Source organism: Lactuca sativa, chromosome 7, assembly GCF_002870075.4.
Source record: "Lactuca sativa cultivar Salinas chromosome 7, Lsat_Salinas_v11, whole genome shotgun sequence".
In the NCBI taxonomy this organism is placed as follows: domain Eukaryota; kingdom Viridiplantae; phylum Streptophyta; class Magnoliopsida; order Asterales; family Asteraceae; genus Lactuca; species Lactuca sativa.
The window spans coordinates 105,099,347-105,119,347 of record NC_056629.2 but is presented as its reverse complement, the minus strand read 5'-3'; the positions used below and the strand labels follow the sequence as shown (position 1 = coordinate 105,119,347).

At 37.0% G+C, this 20,001-nt stretch overlaps 1 protein-coding gene across 1 annotated transcript; it reads right to left on the bottom strand.

Annotated features, from left to right (window-relative positions):
* Nucleotides 1-1,067: 1,067 nt before the first annotated feature.
* On the bottom strand, nucleotides 1,068-2,848 carry LOC128127301 (uncharacterized). Its single transcript, XM_052765758.1, has 5 exons — nucleotides 2,707-2,848; nucleotides 2,307-2,326; nucleotides 1,989-2,248; nucleotides 1,753-1,916; nucleotides 1,068-1,534 (listed from the first exon to the last, which is right to left on the bottom strand). Exons 1-5 carry the CDS (start codon nucleotides 2,846-2,848, stop codon nucleotides 1,068-1,070), a joined length of 1,053 nt encoding a protein of 350 aa, XP_052621718.1.
* Nucleotides 2,849-20,001: the final 17,153 nt, after the last annotated feature.

Here is a 20,001-nt window from a genome sequence, read left to right as displayed (position 1 = left end):
CAGTAGGATGTGTGGTTTCCGCTTCATTTCATGTTCCTTGTTTGGTTGTGGGCTTACAGGCAGATTCACCCAGTCTAGTATCTATTCGATCTTAGCTACATATATATATATATATATATATATATATATATATATGTATGTGTGTGTATATATATATATATATATATATATATATATATATATATATATATACACACACACCAAGAAATCATAAGGAGTATCAGGTATGGCTCAGGTCATAGCATACAAATTCAATATACCGCTTTCTAGTACAAAAACATACTTTTCAGATAGAACATTTAGTAGGCTAAACTAGAAACTTATTAGTAAAAGGTTTTATTCATTTATTAAACCAATATAACTTAAAGGACCTTTAGTGGTTAATTCTATAATACCTTAGTTTATACATCAGGGTTATATATAATTAATATCCGACATGCAGTAGGATGTGTGATTTCCGCCTTACTTCCTGTTCCTTGTGGGCTTAGGGAAGATTCACCCATTTAATTGTCCATTCGATATTAGATTTTATATAGCTAGTATAAACTAAGTGATTATAGAAGGAACTATTGTGGTTACCTTTTTTACTAGAGGAAATATATGATTTTCTTAAAGAATGTTTTCATCAAATATAAAGAACTATTACAGTTAACTCCATAAGTACCAAATGAATAAGTCAGGGTTGTATATAATGAAGATCTAACAAATAATGGGATGTGTGCGCCTTACTTCCTATTCCTTGTTTGGTTGTGGACTTAGGGGTCGTTTTATAGTTACTGATTGGGTTAGAGCTGACTGAGTTAGAAGCTGACTGGGTTAGAAATGCTGACTGAGTCCACATCTGACTGAATTTATGCCGTTTGATTATTTATCTGACTGATTGTGCTGAATGATAAAAATGACCATATTATCCTTATGTTGTCCTTTTGTGCTGGATAAAATAATTATAAAAATAAAAATTATCACATAATATCCAAAATAAACATATGTAATTTAAAATCCAAATACAAAGTGTAATACAAAACCCAAAATACACATTGTCATACATAATAAAAAAAGTATATCATTTAACGTGAACCATTTGAAAGTAACTGATTAGCAATCTGGTCACGCAAAGTAGTCATATACTCAACGGCTTCTGAACCCCATTCTATGCCTTGTATGTTTTGGCTCTCACTTCCTCCACCTCCCATATTAGGAGTAACCATAGTGTTTTGTTCAAAGTTCGTAAATAGGTCATCTTGAATATCGTATTTCTTTATAAAATTATGGACCGCAACACAAGCAATAACTATGTCTCTTTGCACTGGAAAAGGATAAGGAGCCATACATTTTAAAATTGGAAATCTCATCTTCAATACACCATAAGCTCGTTTAATGATATTTCTAAGTTGTGCATGAGCATGATTAAACCTTTCTTCCTTTGTTAAAGCTCTGTTTCTTTGAAAATCAACTAACCAATACCTAGTATTGCGGGTAGGAGCCATAAATCCACGGGTGTTGGTGTATGCGGCATCACAAAAGTAATATTTATCTGTAGATGGGTGACAAATTAATCATATAGATAATACAGATAATAAAATTTATAGTAAAATGACAAACCTGGTGCAGGGAATGGAAATCTAGAAGTCGGATTAAATGCAACTTCTTTCAAAACTTTAGAATCGTGTGCTACGCCCTCCCATCCAGCCCATACAAAGGTGAATATCATATCAAAATCACAAATTCCGATTACATTTTGATAACATTCACCTTTTCCTCTTCCCCTATAGCGAGTTTGTTCATCAACAGGCACAACTGCGTGTACAAGTGTTCCATCTAGTGCACCTAATGCTCCAGGAAATATGTTTTTTAGCCGTCTATGTCGTTCCGAGGGATTTCTTGGTGTATTAGAAGATGTTGGTACAATAGTTTCTCTTGCAAAACATATCATTGCTTTTAGTACTTCATGAAAACATTGATGAATCGTTTGTATGGAGTGATGAAACCTTTCTTTAACAGCTCGAAAACGTTCATTATGTCCTATAACATGTAAAAATATAGCCATCTTCTCTTCAACGCTTATTGTCCTACTACGTTGCAACCAATTTCTTTGAGTAAAATGATTGCATAATAATACAAATGCATCTTGTGAAAGACACATCATATCAAAACATTGTATAGGACATCCGTGTATCAAATCTTGTGTATATGCATGCCCGGTTTCTTCCGATTCCTTAGCTTTTATTCTTTCAATTCTTTTTTTTTTCTTTTTTGAACCAATATCAACCAATAGCATGAGAGTATAAGGAAACCTAAAAACTCACTTTCCTTATCCATATGTATCCTGTTACATATTAAATACAAATCACATAAATTTTATAACATAAACCATAACATTAATCAATAACATTAAAATGGATGACATATAACTCCATAACATAAAAATCCATGTCATAAAAATCCATAACATAAAAGTCAATACCAAATAACAATCCTAAACATAACACATAAACAACCTAAACTTAAAAATCCTAAACAAAACACATAACAACCCTACACATAAAAATCCATAACATGTACCATAATGTAAATCCATAAAGCATAAAGACAAAAGCATCCTAAAGTCATACTAAAGTCAACCAAGTAATGCAAAATTCTTTCCCGCACTTTTCACCCACAACTCACAAGTCGAAGACTCGAGGCGTAACCAAATTTTCCTGTTACCAGCATTTTCAGCAAACAACATAAGAGCAGTGATGTATTTCGGATCAGAATCTCCCCACTCTAAGCCTTTCAATTTTTCAATACATTCATCCATCTCCTTGTCAAGATTATTAGTTTGCACGAACGCCTGAGCCGCCTTCATAATTTCCTTGCCAACCTCTCTTATGTCATCATCTAGCGTGTCTGTGGGTGCATTTCATTTTCCTCTTTTGTTTTTGGACCGACCAGACGAGTCTCCACTTGCATGTGATGCACTTGTAGGTGGGGGTACTGTTGAAGCTGAGGCTGGGATATCCATTTGAGGTGGTGTATCTACCATCTCGATATCCTCATAATCTTGTGTAGTAAACACTTCTGCAGGGTGAGGGAGTGTCGAAGATGGTCCCCAACTAGCAGCACTGGTCGAGGTCGCATCGTCAAACAACTAGGTGCACAGATCAGGGTAAAGGAGGGGTGCATTTCTTAATTTCTCGACCATCTTGTTCAACTGTTTGAAAAATTGATTTTATTATTATACTTTAAAAAATAATGTGTTTGAAATCAATAGATTACCTTCGCTTCGCTTTCCACTCTTCATCCGTCATTTGAAACGTGTTTGTGATAGGATTATAAAGATTCCCAGTTTTGTTTTTTAATTTCAACCAAACTGCATACTTGCTTTTCAAGTAGTCATAACGATATTTCATTCATTTCTTGTCAACAACAAAGCCATGTTCTTTTTTTAGTTTTTCAGCTATTGTATTCCATGAAGTACCTTTGAGACCACTACACTGCCGACCGTTACTTGTCAGTTCTTCGATACATGCATCAAGAAAAGTTTTGTTCACAAAATCCGAAGACCAACTAGCTCTACTTCTCTTTTCTGCCATATCTAATGAATAAATAAATGCTTAACATGTTATGCAAATATATACACATATTAGCACACATAAACACACACACACATATATATATATATATATATATATATATATATATGTATATATATATATATATATATATATATATATATATATATAAATATGCACACAAATTTGACCACATATACACAACTATATATATATATATATATATATATATATATATATATATATATATGTATGTATATATATATACACACACACACATGTACACAAATACTCACAAATATGTCATATTTATAAATATAAAAAATTATTAATAGATAAAATAAAAATGTTATTAAGATGAAAAGATAAAAAAATGATAAAAAAATAAATAAATAATTCATCAAAAATAATAAATTGTTAATTTATAGTAAAAAAATACTACACTCTAGTGTCTTGAATGTTTCAAGAAATATTGAGAATAAAAAAAAATCATATATTTATAAAAGTAACATCACCAACATAAACCTCTTGCCTTAGATTCACACTACTATTCTACGAATTGCATGTTTCCAACATTTACTTTCGACATATTATTTTCAAAAGTTTTACTTTTTCATTTACCTTTGTCATATATAACATTCACAGCTCTAAAGGGATACAATACCACAGAGATATATGGTTACACAACCACTTGAGTTATATATAATTTTCCAAGTCACTCTACTAATTAATCTATGTGTGTTAAAGTTTAGAATTCATGACAACTTGTGTTAAAGTTTAAAATTCGACACAATCATAATTTCATATGAACCAATTTTGTTTTTGGAAGATATATAGTAATTAATCAAAAAAATTCACTTCTTGTTTTCAAGAATTAGGAAATAACATGCATGCTCCCATGGAAATTTTAAGAATCAAAAACATGAAAAAAAAGGACAAAAAAAAAAGATTAAGAACATGAAAAACATGGAAATTTTAAGAATCAATAAATTGTGGACAGTTTTGCCCTTGATTATGAATGCAGAAAAAATAAGGACAAAATAAGATAAACAAACTCGTTGATCAAGAACATGAAAAACATTGAAATTTTAGAAATCAATAAATTCTGGATAGTTTTGCCCCTGCTTATGATTGCAGAAAAAATAAGGATAAAAAAGGAAAAGAAACCTATTCTTGATTGATGATGTTGCTGCTGATTGATGTTGCTGCTGATTGATGTTGCTGCTGTTGATCGCTGCTGTGCTGTTGTTGATCGCTGCTTTGATTGACAGCTTTGGATCGCTAATTGACATGTTGTTTTGTCGCAGGGAAGTTAACAGGGGAGGGATATAGGGCATCGACGCAGCTTTGGTTTTTTTTTACTCGGTCCATCAAGTTTAAAGCAAGGACCGAGTCCTCTATTTTCATTGGACCGAGTCCTAATGTTTGGACCGAGTCCCTTGATCTAAAATCAATATCAAACTTGCTAATTGGTATTTTATGGAACCAGTCCCGCTTTGGACCCAGTTAGATAGCATATCAAACGACCCTTTAGGGTAGATTCACACAATCGATTGTGTATTTACTCTGGATTGTATATAACTTGTATCCATTTAGTACTCATAGAAGGAATTGTAGAGTCATTTTTACTTATCATTCACCACATCAGAAAATATAGGATTTTATGGAGGAACAGGCGAACTTTTCTAAAGAACTTACTTTTCATCACTTCAATACTTATGAACTCACCAGCTTAAATGCTGATATACTCTTTCAAAATAACTTGTATTCTCAGGAAACTAGTAGACAGGGACGCCCACTAGGATTTAGAAGATGGAGTATAGTAGCTTCATGTCTTGTTTTGTTATTTACTTTTGGAGTCAATATTTTGTGAATCACATACTTTGTAAACACTTTAGTATTAATGCAATGGTTGTTTGTTACTTTGGTTACTATGATGCATGTGTTGTGATACTAAACATGACGTCCTCCGCCCCCGATTCTAAAGAACTTACTTTTCATCACTTAAATACTTATGAACTTGCCAGCTTAAATGCTGATTTACTCTTTCAAAATAACTTGTATTCTCAGGAAACTAGTAGACAGGTACGCGCACTGGGATTCAGAAGATGGAGTATAGTAGCTTCATGTCTTGTTTTGTTATTTACTTTTGGAGTCAATCTTTTGTGAATCACATGCTTTGTAAACACTTTAATATTAATGCAATGGTTGTTTGTTACTTTGATTACAATGATGCGCCCCCGAATGTTTCCGTCGTTCCGGTTTAAGGGTGTGACAGATTGGTACCAGAGCATTGTTTATAGTGAACAAAGTATATCAACCTATAAAAGATATACAACTATAAATGCAATGGGGACCGAAGTGCTCTGCCTAAAAGTGTATTTTAAATATATAACAATATTCTTATAAAAGTATACATACATGCTTATACATATATACATACTAGAACAAGTATCACAAGAAGAACAAAACAAAAGTATTTATAGGTTGAACACTGTGGTCAAACCTGGAAAGTTATGTAATCATATTTGGGATCAATATAGCCTGATCAACAATATCTATTTGAGATATGACCGACATGTGTTTGGGAGTGATGTGGTGTTGCAACAGTCTTACAACTTACCTAACTCTATATACGAAGGATTCCTAGATCAGATCATAAAGTTAAAATACTATGGGAGTATTTTATGATACTATAAGACAACAACAAGTATAAAACATACCAATTTCATTACATTAAAATACTATAGGAGTATTTTAGGCACTATATAAATAACTTATGTGATAATTTGAAGACCCTTCTGGTAGGTCTATAATTCCGGAGTGTGTACTTCTAAGGTTTTATATAATTGAGATTTTATAGACTTAGAATTTGTGATTTATGCTCTACTTCCTGTTCCTTGTTTGGTTGTGGTTTTGGAGTAGGATCACTTATTCGAAGGTCTATTTAATCTTAAATTATATACAACTTGTATACATTACGCAATTATAGGAGGACCCGGTAAGGATTACCCCATAATGTTTCACTTAATCTCATAGATTGTTTAGACACTTCCATTATCGCACGACAAACCTAGATAGATGTAACCACTCCATCATAGCAGTCAGCAGAGGAGTCAAGGAGGAACAAGTAAAGGTTCAAGAGGAGTTTTCCAAGGGAAGATCAGACGAAGGAACCAAACGTCTTATCCTTCACACTAATAAATAATAACCTTAATTGACTTAGTGAGCTAGTGAATACACTACTCACACTATGTGTTAGGATTATTTCTTTTCATGCAGCTAGTAACGGATATTCAATTCACAGAGATTCATTCGAGGATAGCCACTTCTGATTCATAAAGATTATTTTTATATAGAATCCCATTATGAATTGTTTCTAGAACCCTATGAAAGTCAGAACCAGATACATTCAGAACTAGGATAACTTAGCCTTTCAGCTTTCGACTTGTAACCTCTGCTATAGACTTATTTCCATCTTTGTATTCTTTTTAGAAAAAGATGCCTCGCGGTAGACCTATAAGGCGTGTAGTCAATATCATAACAGAGAATCCACCACCACAATTCGATCCTACTGCTCTCCAAGCAGTGATAACAGCTACAATAACAACTACTATAACTCACATTCGTGCAAGTGGTACCAGTGGATCTGGTAGCGGTACCCACTTAACTAACCCCAGAGTTACCCACGGGCACCCACAGGAGTGTTCGTATAAGGATTTCATGAACTGCAAACCCAAATCCTTGAATGAAAATGGGGGAGTCATTGCTATGATGCGATGGTTCGAGAAAACAGAGTCGGTCTTCGAAATCTGTCTATGCCCAGAAGGGAACAAAGTGAACTTTGCTGCCTGCACCTTCTCCAACAGATCCCTAACATGGTGGAATAGCCATGTTAAGTCACTGACCCTATCAGTGGCTAACTCGATAGGTTGGGAGAACCTAAAAGAGATGATGTTGGAAGAATATTGCCCAAGGGGCGAAGTACAAAAGCTGGAACAACAACTATGGGATCATACCATGGTCGGCTCAGACATAGTGGCCTACACTGACAGGTTTAGCGACCTGGCAGCACTATGCCCTGGGATGGTTACTCCAGAGAGTAAGAAGATAGAAAAGTACATTTGGGGTTTATCTTCCTCAGTTCAGGGGGATGTACTGTCTTCTAATCCAACAACCTTTGATAACGCCAAATGCTTGGCCCAGCGACTCATTAACTATGGAGTTCGCCATGGCATGGTGGTCCCAGTTCCCAAGCCATCAAATGGAGGGGACTATAAACTAAAGTTGGGGAACAAGAGGAAGGAGCGAACAATGCATGAAACCCTGCATGAGCAACAAGTGGTTATTGTATACACCGCCACAACACCTGCCACTCCAGCACCTGCCAGTCGATATGCTGGAACTCACCAGAAGTGTGGAAGGTGTAACTACCACCACACCAGAGTATGTCGGGAAACGAAATGCATGAAGTTCCATAGGAAGGGGCACACTGCCCGTTTCTGCAGGGTGCCGGCACAACTGATCTCCCAAGTCCACGGGGTAGAAGTAAACCATACTTGCTATGGTTGTGGTGAGACTGGGCATTACAAGAGGGACTGCCCAATAACGAAGAACTCAGGAGCGGATGGACGAATTCTAATGATCACCACAGGAGAAAGTACCCCAGAATCACCATCGAACAGCGGTACATCTTCTAAATAAAACAATTACTTTAAAATTTTAAGTTTATATTAATGTTAAAACATGGGGAAAATTTAAAAGTAATTATAAATTATTAACTCATCTGATCAAGTCACAACATTCATAAGAGAACTAAAGATCCATACAGGTGAGCTATGATGGCTTAGTATGTACATCAGGGTTGTGCATAGCTAAGATTTTGCAGCTTTAGAGTGAGTGGTTCCGCCTCATTTCTTGTTCCATGTTTGGTTGTGGATTTAGGGCAGAGTCACTCAGTCGACCATCTTATTCATCTTAATTATACATAACTTGTATATGACAGCGACCATAGAGGTGATGAGGAGGATCATAATATAAAGTATCAACACTAGTTATCAAAGCACCTTCACTGCTAGTACTCGCTCATCGCGGTATAATTTGTGGTAGTAATATTATCAAGGAGAAAATTGAAAGCACTAGAAAGTCTTCACAGAATTCATTGTCAAGCATAATCGAGATACAACATCGTATAATAAACGTTTCTTTCAAATCGGCCTAACATGTGTTTTTGTAAAATGTCCGTTATCATCATTCGTCATGGGTTGGCGTGGTCCTCACTATACCAAGTTCATATGTTTTGAAAACCCAATGCCTTAACCGAAAAATTAATGAAACCCTCGTCATTCGTAACGACAACCCGACCTAGACCTCAATATTGTCTCTTGTCTTCTATACCCCGAAGTACTCATGCGAAGAGTACCTTGCTGTCCGAAACCTTGCCATCATATACTCAGCAAACCTTCCTGAACTACCACTCATCCAACAGATCAAGTTCAAGCATAGAGGCTAAGGACGAATACAACCCACCTATCACTATTAAGTGTATACGTGAGAGTGGTATATAATTATGATTATGCAGATTTAGTATGTGTGTTTCCGCCCTATCTCTTGTTCCTTGTTTGGTTGTGGACCTGGGGCAGAGTCGCACATCCGACCATCTTACTAATCTTAATTATATACGACTTGTACACACGAGGTGATGATAGATGGACCAGGTATGAATCTTATCATGAGTGCCAGAGCAAAGTTACCCATGTCTACGAGTGGGTATTCTGCCATTCAGAGGAGCACAACCCCAGGAGTACTGCTAGGAATGCTAATTTCGGGACGAAATTCCATCTAACGGGGGGATGATGTGATAACCCGTAAATTTCTATCATGTAAAGTCAATCCAATCAACCAAAAGTCAAACTTATTTCTATTACCTTTTAGCCTTGTTAAGGGTCATTCTAATGAGTTCTAAGCCTACTACACTTAAGGATTGAGTGTTTTGAAGTATTAGCTCGAGATCAAAAGGCTGCACCTGAACCAGAAAACCCAACACATGAGGTTCACGGTCGTAAATCCTGTTCACGGCCGTGAACACTCTTCTAGCCGTGAACCACCCTCCATATATATGAGATTGCTTCATTTTTTTAATTTCTCCAAGTTCCATCCGCAAACACTCCATTCTCTCTCAAGTATCATCAAAGAAAAGCTCTCATTTCACTCTAAAATCATAAGTGTCTCATCCCTTTACTTTTGTATACTTAGAAACCCCTTTGATTCCATATTGATTCATCCATTTTCCTTCAAGATCTTAAAATCACCATCTTTTCTACCAAGAACACCAAGAACACATACTAATTCTTGGGCCGTGAACACCTTAGAGACCTCCAATAAGTAAGTATTTCGTTCTTCCTCTTGTTGTCCATTAGAAACACTAGCATCCCCATGAAATAAACACCTCTTTGGCATGATATTCAAGAGTTCACGGTTGTGAACCCTTCATTGGGTTGTGAACCCTTCATAAGATTTTGATAGGACCGTGAACCCTCCTTCCATGGCCGTAAACCCTTCATAAGATTATGCTTGGGCCATGAACACATCATGTGTTCAATGGCCGTGAACCCTCCCAAGGCCGTGCACACTTCTTGTGTGGCCGTGAAATCCCTTCAATCAATCATATGTGATTCTAACACTCCATTGAGAGTGTTTCCTAGTTCCTAAGGTTGTATCCCTTACATATTAGTTGTTATATACATATATGTATCAATATATGTCATTTAGGACTCGTTTGTGCCTCGGGACTTCATTCGTGGTACTTCTCATCCTTACTCGAATCTTCAGTTGAATCACCCACATAAGGTGAGTTCATACCCCTATAATCAATCCTTTAAATGTTTTTAAATGCTTTTAAAGGGGGGATACAAGTTGAACACAATTGTATTGTGTTAATGTTTATCTGTGATAACCATCACATTATAGTATTTCTTATGCTTTTATAAGTGATCAAATCAATTCAAAAACTCTTTTAAGTTATGTTACTTTTGTTGGAATAGTGTTTAAGGCTGTAACTATATTTGGCAAGTATTTGCTCCGGTTGTGCATGGTCCTTTTGGGTTGCCTTCACCATAGCAACTTGACAGGATGATTTGTAATGAGAGAAGAAATATTATTAATATATTATGAGAATAATATAAGGAATAATAATATTGTTATTTGATTAATATAAGTCATAAATTAATTAGGAATTAATTTGGTGACTTAAAGAGGTTAATTGAATAAAGGGGCATAAACTGTCAAATGTGTGATAGTTGTATTTTGGGCTATGAATCCGTATGGATGAGAGGGTGGATGATTTTAGGGTTTGGAAGATCCTAGAAATCGTCTAAGGCCTAGTCTATAGGGATTATTGGATTGCTTAGGGCCTAAGTAATTCAATTAGGGTTTAAGGTGTAACCCTAGTAGCTCATAGTATAAATAGAATCATTGGGTGGAGGAAATCGGGACTCATACAAGGCAAGAAACCCTAAGCCGATTTTCTCACCCTCCTCTTTCTCTCTTATCATCCTCTTGCTAGTTGGTGTTTGTAAGCCATTAGAGGAGTGACAATTATGACTCTAAGCTCCAAAGACAAGAAGATTCAAGCAAGCAATTCAAGGTATTCCTTTAGATCTGATTTTATATGTTATGAATTGAATGTTTACATTAGATCTATCAATCAAAGTCTTGGATACATTGCATGTTCAATTAGAGAAACCTAGATCCAAGCATTAGGGTTTATATGTGCACATAGGAAAGTTCTTATGGCTCAAACCCATCAACTTTGTTGTTTAAAAAACTCTGTTTTTAAAGTACATGAATAACTCAGTAGATAATCGAGTCTTTTCTACAAATCAGGGACAGTACAAAACAAACATACTAGTAAACTATAATATGTATAGTTTAGGGGTTCATAACATACTATAACTAGAACAAGGATGAACATACAATAACAAGAACATAAAGGAACATACATCCTTTTACAAGAACAAGAAAACATTAATGTGAAACCACTACTTCATGACATAGCAATGTACTTGTTACGTTGTGTTTTGTAACCAGAGTCTCCTGGAGAGAGAGCGGGCATTATGTGTATAGATCTATACGGGACTGACAATCCCACATCCCGACTGTTCGCTACAGTTTAGCCGGGAGGCCAAGGGGTGACAAATGTCACATCAGTTTCAATGCCAGCAGGTCGTCGTGTTAAACACTTGTCATTCAGTATGGTTATAACCACCTCACATTTTAACCTTAATTAAAAAATTGGTTTTAAGGTATTTAGTGCTTCAGTAGTTACTTTATACAACATTACTGTACACTTTCATTTTCCCATTACATTCATATAGTGATCTTCTCACATAAAAGGTAATGCAAACTATTTTCTAGGAAAGATAGTCTTAAACATGGGAAAACATACATCATTACAAAAGACAAAAAAACAGTTGAGTGTTAGTAAATTTAGTTAAAAGGGTGCTTATAATGCTAACTTTATGATTCCTCAGTAGATACATCAAGGATATATATTAATCGGGTCTGACAGATAGTAGGATGTGTGCTTTCCACTTCATTTCCTGTTCCTTGTTTGGTTGTGGGCTTAGAGCAGATCCACCCAATCTAACACACTTTTTTGATAGAACATTTAGTAGGCTAAACTAGAAACTTATCAGTAAAAGGTTTAATGCATTTTATTAAACTAGTATAACTTAAAGGACATTTAGTGGTTAATTCTATAATACCTTTGTTTAAACATCATAGTTATATATAATTAATATCCAATAGGTAGTTGGATGTATGATTTCTTCCTTACTTCCTGTTCCTTGTTTGGTTGTGGGCTTATGGCAGATTCACCCATTTAACTGTCCGTTCGATATTAGATTATATATAGCTTGTATAAACTAAGTGATTATAGAAGGAACTATTGTGGTTACCATTTTTTACTAAAGGAAATATATGATTTACTTAAAGAATGTTTTCATCAAATATAAAGAACTATTATAGTTAACTCTGTAAGTACTAAATGAATACGCCAGGGTTGTATACAATGAAGATCTAACAAACAATGAGATGTGTGCTTTCCGCCTTTCTTCCTGTTCCTTGTTTGGTTGTCGGCTTAGGGCAGATTCGCACAATCGATTGTATGTTTACTCTGGATTGTATATAACTTGTATCCATTTAGTACTCATAGAAGGAATTGTAGAGTCATTTTTACTTATCATTCACCACATCAGAAAATATAGGATTTTCTGGAGGAACAGGAGAACTTTTCTAAAGAACTTACTTTTCATCACTTAAATACTTATGAACTCACCAGCTTAAATGCTGATCTACTCTTTCAAAATAACTTGCATTCTTAGGAAACTAGTAGACAGGTACGCGAACTAGGATTTAGATGATGGAGTATAGTAGCTTCATGTCTTGTTTTGTTATTTACTTTTGGAGTCAATCTTTTGTGAATCACATACTTTGTAAACACTTTAATATTAATGCAATGGTTGTTTGTTACTTTGATTACTATGATGCATGTTTTGTGATACTAAACATGACGTTCTCTGCCCCCAAATGTTTTCGGCATTCTGGTTTGGGGGTGTGACAACTGTGGTAGTGAACATCCCTGATGATTACACTTCAAAACAGTCGGAGGGGGTGAAAGAATGGGCGACAAAATTGCTCTGTGAACCCAAGGAAGAGATAGAGGATCCTATTGCTTTTAGTGAAAGCATTTTTGGTGTTGACTTGAGCATTGCTCATAAAGATTCTCCAGTACCACCATTTCTGCTTCTAACTAGGGAGGGTGCTATTAGGGATTCTGCTTCTATTCTATCAAACGACATCGACCATATATGTGGCAGAATGGGGGATTACCTGGGAGTCTCGTCTCACACAGCACACAGTGGCGTTAGACTGGGGTTTCCATGCTTTTCCCCTGCCACCATCAAGGCTCTGTAGCTTCTCTCTAACTCGCATCTTTCAAACAATCTTTTATATGCTACTGCTCAGGTTGGCTCATACATGGTTGCGACTACTCGTCGCCTTCGTCAGGATAGCTCGAGTTTTGGTGAGCTTGCTTCGATTAGGCCTGAGTGGGATGAATTGAGGGTGAGGTTACTTGAGTTGGAGGGAGAGAAGCATGTGTTTGATGTCCGTTATGATCTTTTTTCCGGGTAGAAGGCCTCTTTGGAGAAGCAGGTTGCAAATTTGGATGGATCCGTAGAGAGTTTATCTCAGCGTGTGGAGGCGTTGGTTGAGGAATGGGGGTATTATAGGGCCGCATTGAGGAGTGTAGTGTGCAGTTGGAGATGGAGAAGGCGAAGAAGGAGAATGTGGAGACTATTTTGTCTTGGCTTCTGAAGAGAGGGATTGTTCGGATTGTGGATAAATTGATTGAGAGCTTCGAGTTCACACTTGGGATTAAGCGAATGAAGGCCGCATGTATAGGAGATGGGCAGGGAGTGGTAAACATGCAATCAGGGAACAGGTTGCTGTAGGGAAGTTTATACCTGACAAGCTAAGCACCCTTCTAGAAGATACCGAAGCCATGCATTCTGAGTTGAAGTCTTTCTTGGAGACCGATTTTGCCTCCTACCTCCACCTTGGCGAGCTTGACATGGAAGGTCTTCGCCTGTTGTGTAGTGACCATGATGTTGAAGGAGAATTCCCTGAAGGAAGTACTTCTAGGGCCGAACCTTCCGCCCTTGCCCCAGGTATGTGATCTTTGCTATCTCCCTTGTTATGTGTGAATTGCCTTTGGTCGGTGATACCCAAACAATTTTTTCTTTTGGGTGGTTTTTGTTTGGTAAACAACTTTGACAATGCCCATTATTCGTTTTTGAATGGCCTTGTGTGGTCTTTTTCTAAGCTCGGAGTTTGTCCAATAGACATTTCGTTTTATTTTTCGAAAGATATAACTTTATACTTTGTTCATGTTTCACTTGTGGTTTATTAGGTTTGAATCCTGAGGGTTTTACATTCGCCAACCTAGGGTTGAGCTCTTTTCTGGATCATGGTCAGTCCCAGGAATGCTATTCTGCATTGCCATTCTTGTTTAAATTTGTGTTAAGTGAGAGATTGGCAGACAGTTTTCTCTGTTAAGCAAGGGTTAGTCGTTTTGGTTACTTCCCTTCAATTCTCCTCCCCTTTTTTTCTTTTAGATTTTATTTGGAGCATTGGGCTCTTGAAGCCCTTGTCTCAAAGTTTGATTATCTAGGTTGTGCCAAGATTGTCATCCCAGGGCTTTGACGCTTAGATATTGTTTTTGTTGTGAGGCAAAGGATATGACCTTTCATAGCCTTTATTTATTCCACATCCTAATTCTCACTGTCCTTAGCCAGAACGGGATTTTACTAGGGGAAGATTGTGAGCCTTTGAGGCCTCTGGTTGTGTTTTTTACGATGATTTCATGTAAATGGCGCCGATGATCTGTCCGTCTTTGTTTACCATGAATGTATGTTAATATGCATGTGTTTTAAATTGATACTTTTCATTACATATTTTTTAGTGTCTTGGAGACATCTACATCATTAGATAGGTATTAGGGGTGGGATAGTTGGTGTTATTCTAGAACTAGTTCCAAGGATAGCTCATTGGGGATTGATTATTTGTTATAAGTTTGATCACTTGGCCTTTTCCCTGGCTTCCCCCTCCCCCACCCTCGTTTTAAGCGTGTTGATTCAGGCTCTGGTGCTCCCAGGCTATCGAAGTGAATTCTTCTTCTTGGTCTTTCTTGGTTTGTGTCCCTTCGGCGGCTTATGTACATGAGCTCTTCAATGTCCGCGCTTGCGTGTGGGCCATGATTTTTTGTTTTTGGTTTGGCCATCTTTCGGAGGATGATCTTCAATTTTCTCCATTTCGTGGTTCTAGTTACTTGGTCATCCTCTAAGGATGAGTTTGTCTTGTGCGGAGTACGTGTCTGCGTTATTACGACCCTTTGGATCATTTGTGGTTCGATGCTCCCTCTATTGCTTGTAGGTTTCCCGACTATATATCGTCCTGAAAGAAGCATTTGGCAATTATGGACCCTTACGATTGTGGTAGATCTCCTATCGTCATCTTCTTTTTCTGGGGTAGTTATCTATCCTCACTGTACCAGCTTTAGCGGTTTCCCTATTGCATTTCTGGTAGATCTGCGAGAGTTCGTGCTTATGCCACATTGTTTTCTCTTTTCCCGTGCTCTGGTCTTCCGTCGTGCGGTGGCATGTTGGGAGGCTTAGTCGTATCCTGCCTCGTCTGGTGTTCATGCTAACTGTCCTTGATGTTCATGGCATGGTAATGTTGTTTCTATCATGTCATTCTCCTCCCGGGTTGTTTATGTGGGGATGGCGACTTTTCCTCATGTGTTGGATCTGGGTGGTAATTATTGTTGTGTGCCACCTTTTTGGAATGTGCACAGTGGCCCAGGCATCGATTGCCTGTTTTTTCTTTACCCGTGGGTTGAGATCGCTCACTGTTGGCAAGCTGTTGGTGGTCCTGAATTTGTTGTACCATGTATTGTTGGCGGGATGGCTTGGAGCCAGAAAAGGGCTGGCTTCCCAAGGATCATATCGCCGTTGGACCTGTGTTTTACTACTGAGAATTCGATTACCATTCTAACCTTTTCCTTCCCATCGTGGACAAGTACTGTTAATGGTATGCTTATGGTCTCGAGCGGCCATAGCTTGTGTCCTGTGAAGCTGACGAGTGGGGATCAGGCTGGTGGTTTTAGATTCTTTTTTTTAAGGTGATGGGACTCATTCGATATAGTGCTTGTAGAGGACGTTGATGTTGCTACCATCGTCGACCAAGAATTTCCAGATTTGATGTTGTTAGATGTAGGCGTAGATTACAATCGGGTCTGTAGGATCCTAGTCGGGTGTTCGCAGGTCTCCTGGTGAGAAACTTATGCTACGAGTATTGTCAGGTAGGGCGTCAATGCAATTCTTTGTTGATTGTTTCCTAACTCTATTCTGGTGCTTCACGATTGTGAAGATCTCTTCCCTTTTGATCGGTTGTTTATTTGATTCCTTTCGGGTTCGCCCGTTTTTTTGTTCAGCTTTGAATTTTGATCATAGGGTCTTCACGATCTCCACGAGATCTCCATTCAATTGCTTGTTTGCTACTCCCCTTTTGAGGATCGTGCATTCCCTAGAGTCGTGGGTTTTTCTCTTGTGGTATTCGCAATACTTTCCTTTTCCTTTTTCCACTCGCCGAGGGGTTTTTACACAATATGAATTTCCGGCCTATGGCTCAAGGGCTCGTCCTTAACGAATGGGCAAAACCTATGGGATGAATGTCTCGAATATCTGACATGCTTATCGTGACTTCCATCGTGACGCTCCTTGTGGCTATGGCGGGAGTGGGAGTCAACTGATTCTTGTTTGAGGTATGCTTTTAATACGAATTTTAGGTTAGCTTCTTTGCGTTCTTCCCCCTCGATTTTCCTGAGGTACTTTTCGACCCTATACTTCACTTCATCCCTAGATTTTGGCACTGTTCCTTGCATCTTCCTTGACAGGGGGCCTGTGAGCAACCCTTAGGCGATAGCGCCGATGACTAGGAACTCCTCACAACCGTGAACGCTTAGGGTTGTGAGGGTAAACCGGTCGTAGTACGCTTGGTTGGACTCTCCTTATTTTTCTTTGCATTCCATAATGGAGTTGGCATCACCTTTGATTTTCCTTAATTGCATAAAATTATTGAGGAAGATATATCTCAACAGTTCAAAGCTAGAGATACTTCCCGGACCCAGCGCCTTAAACCATTTTCTAGCATTTCCTGACAGCATAACCATGAAGTAAGTGCAGGTGAACCTCTTGTCCATCCGTAGTGATGTCATTGTCCATTTGTAGGTGTCTATGTTCTCATCTGAAGCCGTCATACTTTGGAATGTTTGAGATCAAAGCGGAATGTGGTATTTTGTATTGTAAGACCTCTTGGCAGAATATTGAGTTGATGCTCATGACCAGGCTGTCCATGTGTGGATAGGCGACTGCTCCATCGGCTATCTCTTGCTGTGTGTGGTATGGGTTGTTGTATCCTTAGCCATGCCCGTATTGGTACCCACGGTTAGTTATGGTATATATACTTGCCCTAATGTGTCTTATGCTTTAAGCATGGTTAGTCGATTTCAGGGCAATCCTGGTAGAGCTCATTGGACTGTAGTAAAGAACATTCTTAAGTATTTGCAAAAGACAAAGGAAATGTTTCTAGTCCTTGGTGGCAGTGATACATTGAGAGTAAGTAGATATAGTGACACCAACTTTCAAACGGATCGAGGCAACTTATGTTCTCAGTCAGGTTAGGTGTTTTTGTTAAACGGTGAAGTGGTTACATGGAAAAGTTCCAAACAAGAAATGTGGCTGGTTCTACTTGTGAATTAGAGTACATCGCAACAAGTGATGCATCATAGGAATTGGCTTGGCTGAAGAACTTTAGCGGTGATCTCGGAGTAGTCCAAACCATTCAAGACCTAGTGGAACTTTTCTGTGATAATGAGGGCATGGTTTCTTTGACCAAAGAACCCAAGGATCATGGTAGATCCAAGCATATCCATAGAAAGTACCATTAGTTCAGACGTAGGTTTGAAGAAGGGCATATCTTGGTAAAGAGAGTATCTTAAGATGACAATCATGCAAATCCTTTCACAAAGGCTCTAAGTAGGGTTAAGTTACCAGCATGCTAGGAGCATTGGCTTGAGAGATGATATTAGTTTTAGTCGTTAATTGTTAGTTTGAAACTTGTAACAAAATAAATGTAATTTATTTTGTTTATTCAATAATAGAGATTATTTATAAGTATGGTTACTACCTTTTTCAATTGTTTATTCTTGTGTTTTGCTTTGCATGTTTTACTTCCCGAATGATTTGATTATTCGAAATTTCACAGTCGTTCATACTTTTGAGGGTAAGTAGTGAATTTAGACCGTCATGAATTGAATTGTAGATTGTCTATAGGGGTTAGACATTGCAATAAAGTTTGCTACAATGTTTATGAGTACTTAGTAAATGAGATTTTGAGTGTTGGGTAAACCCACACTCAGATAATTACTTCATGGATTATATCATGAGTAACACTAAGACGATAATATCTTATATTCTTAAAACATAGATATGTTAGTTGTAATTTACAAGTCGATTCTGCATTGATGTTAACGCATCAGTAACATAATGTTATAAAACGTAGTGTCATGCATGATTTGGTGAGTAAAAGATACAAGCATATAAGTCTAATTTTAATCGTTCCTTTTTCCCTAACAAGATAAGCAATATATTTGGGCCTATTGGTGATTTGGTGTTAACATTGTAGTGCCAACTGGGACTAAATTGATATGTTCAATTAGTAGTCTAATGAGGTCATCACAAATCAGGAATCGAGAAATAAAATTTTGGACAAGAGATTGATTGTAATCCATGTCTAATGTCCATATGATATCTTGAAGAATGAAAATATATTTGATCACTTATCTTAGGGTAGATGTCTGATCAGACCAAAGTCTGGTAGTTGCTTTGGAAAGCACACTTTGCTATTTTATTTAGAAGTTACACTTGCAATTGTACTTACAGACTTATCCAAATGGGAGACTGTTGGATTAGGTGTCTAAGCCAATAACTAAATTGGTATATACTTGAATTAAAAGCAAAGTCCTTTTTGGGTTGCCCTCAAAACTAGTAATTGAGGAAATGACTTTTGGAGAGAGGGGTTGATTTATTGATTTATTATATGATTAATAAATAGCAATAAATAGTTTCTTAATAAATTATGATATTAATAATTAGAAATAGTAATATTTAGTTAATAATTAATCAGAAATCAATTGGAATTAATTGTGGGATTAATCACATTAATTAAAAGTGCAAGGACTTAAGCTGAAATTTTTTAATAGTTAAACAATAGATGGATTCTAGATCCTTCCTAGGGTGAATGAAATTTAGGAACCTCCTAGGGTTTCTGGAATGTCCTATGTGGATAATAAGGAAACTAGATAAACCCAGATTTGAAATAATATTATTTTATTTCAAATTAAGGTTTCTAGGGTTTTCCTATAAACTATAAATAGGGCTCCTTGGACTCCTTATTTTCTTTCCATGCATACCAAAAGCTAGAATAGGCGAAATTCTGATTCCATCTCCTCTCTCCTCTCAAGTCTTCCATTGCTAGGGTTTGGGTACAAACCATTAGAGACATCATAATCTTAGAGTTGGCTTTCCAAGCAAACTAAAGAAAGGAATTCTTGATTATTTTCAATAATAATGAAAAGGTATATAAACCTTAATCCTTGTAAGTTCGATTATATTAGGCTTGCCTTAGGGTTTATGATGTTTAATTTTTTTTTATTGTTTTCAATAGAGAAAACTTAGATCCAAAGTAGGTCGCATGTGAAATTAAAGGTTAAGTTGTTTTTGCTAGATATATTAATTATAACCTACAAATCCTTTCAATCATATTA

Bases quoted from the DNA above. Each gene is read 5' to 3' on its own strand.
- LOC128127301 (XM_052765758.1), bottom strand. From the start codon at position 2,848: ATGAAGGCGGCTCAGGCGTTCGTGCAAACTAATAATCTTGACAAGGAG. The intron at 1,917-1,988 runs GTTTCATCACTC...ATGTTTTGCAAG, and splicing joins TTTCGAGCTGTTAAAGAAAG to AGAAACTATTGTACCAACAT. The intron at 1,535-1,752 runs GTGAATGTTATC...ACCCATCTACAG, and splicing joins CTATAGGGGAAGAGGAAAAG to ATAAATATTACTTTTGTGAT.